General features: G+C 46.4%; 1 protein-coding gene across 3 annotated transcripts in view; it reads right to left on the reverse strand.

Annotated features, from left to right (window-relative positions):
* The window catches only part of GPR107 (G protein-coupled receptor 107), a 254,849-nt gene extending 253,513 nt beyond the window's left edge, over window positions 1-1,336 (reverse strand). For all 3 annotated transcript variants that reach the window (XR_014965462.1, XM_085613975.1, XM_085613973.1), the window contains exon 1: window positions 1,120-1,336. Coding sequence is in view for 2 of the 3 variants with exons in the window: in XM_085613975.1 (XP_085470101.1) it covers window positions 1,120-1,233 (114 nt within the window). In the remaining variant the exon portion in view is untranslated. The remainder of the gene's footprint in view (window positions 1-1,119) is intronic.
* Window positions 1,337-6,231: the final 4,895 nt, after the last annotated feature.

The raw sequence follows: 6,231 nt of genomic DNA on the forward strand, positions 1-6,231 counted from the left end.
TATTAAAGCCTAACTGCTCTTTGCCACGCTACCAGGACTGAGCTAAGGATTTCTTAAAATGTGAATCCAAGGACCATCTTTGGGGTTTGAGATAGTTTTTCATGGTGAAGCATAACCAGCATCACCACATAATACTCCACTTTCCTACAGGAACCCCATTGTTGAAACAGAAACCGATCCCTCATCGCCCCTCCTTGCTTTGTATCTAGGTTTCCACGCCATACACTCCATGAAATAGGTATAAATTCTACGACTTTCGTGTAAAAAATGCAAGGTAAAACTACCTTCGTCGATGGAGCAAATATTGAAAACAGAAATATGCCACTGCACGTCACCAGAAGTGAAAACCGGAAAGCAGGAAAACTATTTGTCACCATAAACTAAATAGGAGAAGCAATGTACAGAACGCCATTTAAATATCACCTCAAGTAATTATGGACTTAATTTGTCTCACTTGTGAGGCCATTAAAGCATGTATACTCTGAAATATCCTTCACCACAGAAGCTCACCAACCACAAAATAGCCAAAACCCACAGGATCCCGCCCCACCAATGTAAAAAAATCTCCTCTCCCACGGGAGCATTACAATCCAGGGCCATGTTCTCCCCCCCCCTGTCCCCTCCACTGTGGTGCCCATAGTGCCCTGTGGTCTTCTGCATGAGGGTCTCTAGCACAGACACATGCATCATTCGTCCACATGCCCCCTCCCACCCAGCACGTACCAGGACACCTTCGCATTGGGAACCCCCACAAAGGTCTCCTCTCCCCTGAGGTCTAGACAGGTTCATTCCCCGGTCTCCTCTCCCCAGTTTGCATTACAAGACACAACGCTTTAAGGAGTGACATCCTCATCCATCCCAACTAGTGGTCCTGCAAGGGCGGAGACAGGAGGTTAAAGAGCGATGGTCTGCAGGGGGTCCAGACTCACCAGTGAGGCTGAGGCAACTGTCAGACACCGTCGCGCCGGATCACTTCTGTTTTGTGATGGACAAAGCCCGAGCTGGTGACAATCCCACTCTTCGCTGCCCCCACCCCACCAGGGCACTCCAACATCCCTGGTCTACCCAGAACTCTCCACCCAGACCCCTCACCTCCGCACTGGTCTTTCGCCCCCTTACCTGTAGGCTAAGGTGGTGCACGCGCCCCCACGCACCGCTCAGCAGCAGGCACAGGAGGAGGCCCCCGAGGAGGGTCCCGCAGCCCCGGCCACCGCTCACAGCCCCACTCGCCATCTTTCGTGCAGCTTCCGCGGCAGCGCGGCTCACTTCCGGGATCAGCTGGTAAGGGGGTCACGAGGCAAACGGAAGCGTACGCTAGCTGCGCTGACAGGTCCCGCCCTCAGATCTGGGCCGCGTCCTGTCATTAATAAGCTGGCGGTGGAGAGTTTATGGACTTCCAACATGGCCGCTGTCTGCACCCCGAGCGTCAGTCAGCGGGTAAACCAGAGCTAAGGGATAAAGCATTACATTTTTAAAGATATGTTCGCCTGGCCCACAAGACCTTACCTGCTCCGCTGCCTATGAGTATTTTTGTGATTCGCCCCCTTCTTTCCAAACTCATATATAAGACTTCTAGAAAAATGTGACGAGGCAGGGTTCCGCTATATTCTAGGAATCCATCCATGCATTGCAATCTTTCCAATTTTGTTCGAATCAGTTATCTTAATTCGTACATTTTAGTGCAGTCTTTTTCGTTATTCACGTTATAGTTTATATTAATAAATATTTTCGAAACGAGTGCAACATGGAAAGATTAATGTGGGTACAACTTAAAAGAATACATTTGGAACTAACTATTTTAATGAACAGCTGTAACTTTAGGAGACCCATTCCAATATGGCAGGTGGCCGAGGCTCCCAGGAGGATGCGGCTTAGCGCATGACGTTGATGGCTCCGCCCCTTTTCCTTGTTTATTTTGCCACGTGAGTGTCTGGACAGTGAACATAGACTGAGGAGAGGGCATCCGTGTATCCTTGCAACTGTGCACCTGGGGGAGGGTTGGGTGGCATTCCCGTCGTCCAGTGGTGTAATTTACTACTTGTCAACCTGTTGGGTTGTGAAAAGGGCTAAGTCCAGTACATCTGTTTCCCTTGTCCTCATCCAGGTTCTTAGATTTATCTTATGATTTTTATTTTTTGCGTATTTCGGTCGAGCCTAGGCAGTGCATGCGCTGTCTCTTCGAAATGTATTTATTTAATGCAGTTTTATATAGCGCAAACTTTACCCAAAGGTGTTCGAGCGCTTTACCAAAGAACCAGGTAAGTTACAAAAGGTACTCAAGATATACTAAACACGTTAACAAGTTACATATATACAGTTACAAAGGTACAAAAGATAGGCTGAGCATGTTAACAAGTTACACATATGCAGTTACAACGCAACAAGTTGCATATTTATATTGTAAAAAATAAAAAGTGTCAGCATTAGGTTAAAACAGGAATAAAATACATATTTACAAAGTTGACCTCATGTGAGTACTAGATGGCCGTAAGGGTCAAGAAATAGGTTGAATTATTCCACGAAGTGCCTTTGGAGGAGGAGAGTCTTAAGATCTGTTTTGAAGGTCAGGAAAGAGGTGGTGGTTCGGAAGGATGGAGGAAGTGAGTTCCAGATTCTGACCGCATTACCAGAGAACGATTGAGCCATAAATCTTTCCCTTTTGAAATTAGGAGGTTCGAGCAGTAAGTTTTCCGCATTGCGTGAAGGTCTGGAGCCTCCTGAGATTTTGAGTTTATTAGCCAGCTAGCGTGGGGTGGAGGTGTGCAAGGCTTTGTGGGTGATACAGGCAGTCTTGTAAATTGTCCATGCTTCGATAGGAAGCCAGCCAAGAGACAACAGTATGGGTGTGATGGGATCATTTCTTTTAGTCCCATATACGAAGCGAGCTGCTGAGTGGAGGATGGATTGTTCATCCAAGATTGGATAGGAGGAGGACATAGTGAGGTCGAGAGGAGAAGGATTTCTGTTTTGAAGGATTCAACATTAGTTGATGAGTCGACAGCCAGTGGTGGATGGAGTTGAGAGTGGTGTTGAGGATCGAAATGTCAGGAGTGGAGGATACCTTTAGGTAGATGTGTTTGTCATCCACATATAGATGATAATGGATCCTAGATTTTTTTAGGAGATTACCCAGCGGTTCAATGTAAAGATTGAATAGTGTAGGGGCGAGGATCGAGCCTTGAGGGACGCCTTGTCCAACAGCCATAGAGGTGGAGACAATTAGCTATTTTGATCATCTGGGATCTGCCAGAGAGGAAAGATTTGAACCATTTGTGCACTGTGCCTTCAAAACCCATTCTTAGCTTTAAAGTGTTCAAAAGAGTGTTGTGATTAACAGTGTCAAAGGGTGCGGATAGGTCAAGAAGGATCAGGAGACTGGAGTCAATTACTAACAGGGCATCATCGATCACTTGAAGTAGGGCTGTTTTGGTTCTGCAGCCTTGGGTAAAACCAGATTGGAATTCATCAAAGAGGGAGTTGACCTTGATATGTTGGGAAAGTTGCTTGGCCACACAACTTTCTGTAATTTTAACAAGAAAATGGAGGTTGGTGATGGGGCAAAAGTTGTTGAGATCTTTTGCATCAGCAGAGGGTTTCATAAGAAGTGGGGTAACCTGTCCTGTTTTAAGGGCAGCAGGAAGGGAGTCTTGGTTGAGGAAGAGGTTTATCAGAATGGTCCAGTAAGAGAGTGTGTGGGTATAAAAGTCAATGGCAATGTCACTGGGGATGGGGACGATGGAATGGTTAGAGGGTTTAGTTTCTAGAATGCTTTTAAGGAGGGCAGTGTCGGTGATGATGCCACAGGACTAGGGATTGCGGTAGGATGGGTAACCTGATCCACCAGTGATTTTATTTTTTCATCAAAGAATAAAGAATACTGCACATTCGGCTGCTATCTTGGGTGGGTCGTCAAATATGGTGGGAGAGGGAGGGATGATGGTGCGTTTGATAAGGTCGAATAACTTTGAAGGTCTGTTTTTGCCGGAATCTAGGAGGGTTCTGAAGTGCATCGCTTTTTCATGGGCTATGTGCTTGTGTTAACGAGATCTTGCGAGGCTGAGATTGGATAGATTGGTGGTGGAAGGAGAATGTCTCCATAGTTTCTCAAGGTTCCTCAAGTGTTTTCTTTCTTTGTAGAGAGTTTTATTGAAGCATGGAGCAGAAGGAGTGGGTCTTTTCTTTTTACTTTGCAGTGGAGCAACATTATCAATTACAGCTGATAGACTGGTGAGACATTGGGTGGCCAGGTCGTTGACATCAGAATAGGGGTATAAGATCGGAAAAGAGCTCAGAGCTGTGGTGCACAAAATGTCCAGGTCAATGTTTTTGGTGTTGCAGAAAAATGTAGTAGATCTTTTAGGTTGGCCAAGAGTAAAATAATGAGATAGGTGAAGAAAGAAGGGTATAAGGAAGTGGTCAGACCAGTCTACTAGTATAGGATCAACAGCAGTTAGCATATTTACTTAGGAGATGACAAGGTCAAGAATGGAGCCCTTAAAGTGCGTCGGTTTTGTGTTATGTTGAACAAGATCATTTCCTAAGAGAAAAGTGGCAAGCCTGTTGGCCGCTGACTCTTCCAGGTTGTCCCAGGGAAGATTAAAGTCACCAATAAAAATCTGTTTGTCGCTTTGCGAGTATTGGTCACTCGCAAAGTCAGTGAATTCTGCTGTGAAGGCGGAGCTGTCACCAGGTGGGTGATAGATGGTATGAAACCTGACAGGGGAGTTTTGCAGTATTTGAAGCTCCAGAGAAAGGCATTCAGAGGAGTGGAAAGAGCTTCTGGCAAAAGCTTTAAGATGAAGGGAGTTCCTGAAGATAACTGCTACACCTCCCCGACTGTATCTTCTCTATCATTCCTGAGAATGGAATAGTCAGTGTGGAGCAGAAGATCGAAAGAAGTATGAAAAGTGTCGTTGAGCCAAGTCTCAGTGAGGAAAAGTATATCCAGGCTGTAGAGATTTATGATGTCTGAAATTTCCAGCATGTGTTTGTTCGCGGATCTACAGTTGTGTAGCAGACAACAAGCCTCTGAGATGACTGTTTTGGTGATGGGAGAGTCAGGGATTTAGGGGTGATAGGGATAATGTTCCTTTGAACAGGTGACTGGATTAAAGATGGTTGATGTTTGGTGAGGAAGATGGTTGGTATAGTGCAGAGATTAGTGTTAGCTGGAGAGGAGAAGGTCTGGGGGTTGGAGTAGGAAGAATTGTAGCTAGCCAATAAGTTGGAAATGTCAGTTGGTGACAGATTGTGTGAGTCTTTTTTGGGGTGTGGGAGCAGGGTACTCCTTGGGAGTTTGGGGATGTGAGTGCTCGCCAAGGGAAGTAGAGAGTTGGGAAGAGAGGAAAGTTAAGTACTTAGGTGGGGGATGGTAGTTTCAAGCTGGGAGATAGAAGAGATGAGAAGTGCTCGTTTATTTTCTAGGGAAAGCAGAGCTGGAAACGAAATGTTAGGTTGTTCAATGGGTTCAGGGGGATGTTTCAACTTGAGAGGGAGAGCATGGAGAGGGGGTGGATGTAGGAATATAGAATGGAGGGAAATGCGTCAAGAGATGATGATTCGAAGTAATTGTTGGTGCAGCTGAGGAGGAGAGAGAATTATCTGGCCATAAATTGAATAAAATAGAAGTATTGACTTCTAACTGAGGAAGAGAAAGGTGAGGTCTTTAGTGGGAGGACAGGGGGGAAGGGGATAGAAGTGGGCCATAGGAAGGCAGAAAGTCAGGGGGGAGAGAAGAGGGAGAGAGGGAGAGAAGGAGAAGGTGCGCAGACTGGGTGTAGTGAGGGTAAGGGGACTGGAAACAAGAACGAAAGGGTGGTAGCCCCGGCTGGTGGTTATAGGAAGTGTAAAGGTCTGCTAAATTAGGAGAAGGGGGGGGGGTTGACATAAGGGGATCGTGGTTCAAGCAGCAGTTCTGGAGTGTTGGGGTGGTGGAGAGAAATGAAAGAGGTTTGCCCAGGATTTATAAAAAAGAGAGAGGGGAAGAGGGGAGGGTAAGAAGGGAGAGCATAAGGTGGAGAAGTCACTGTGAGAGCTGGGAAGTCAGGATGTTGAAAAGATGTATTGGATGGGGGGTGGTTAACCTGGTGAGGGGGAAGATCTCTGCAGAATATCAGGCTGGGATAGGGGTGTAGATGAGGGAACAGGCCATTGGCTAGGAAGGAATGTTGAGTGTAGCATCCCAGATGGGGAAGGTGGGATTGGGGGGAGGTGAAGCAGGGGTGAAGGAGG

This window comes from Triturus cristatus, chromosome 1_2 (genome assembly GCF_964204655.1).
Source record: "Triturus cristatus chromosome 1_2, aTriCri1.1, whole genome shotgun sequence".
Classification (NCBI taxonomy): Eukaryota; Metazoa; Chordata; class Amphibia; order Caudata; family Salamandridae; genus Triturus; species Triturus cristatus.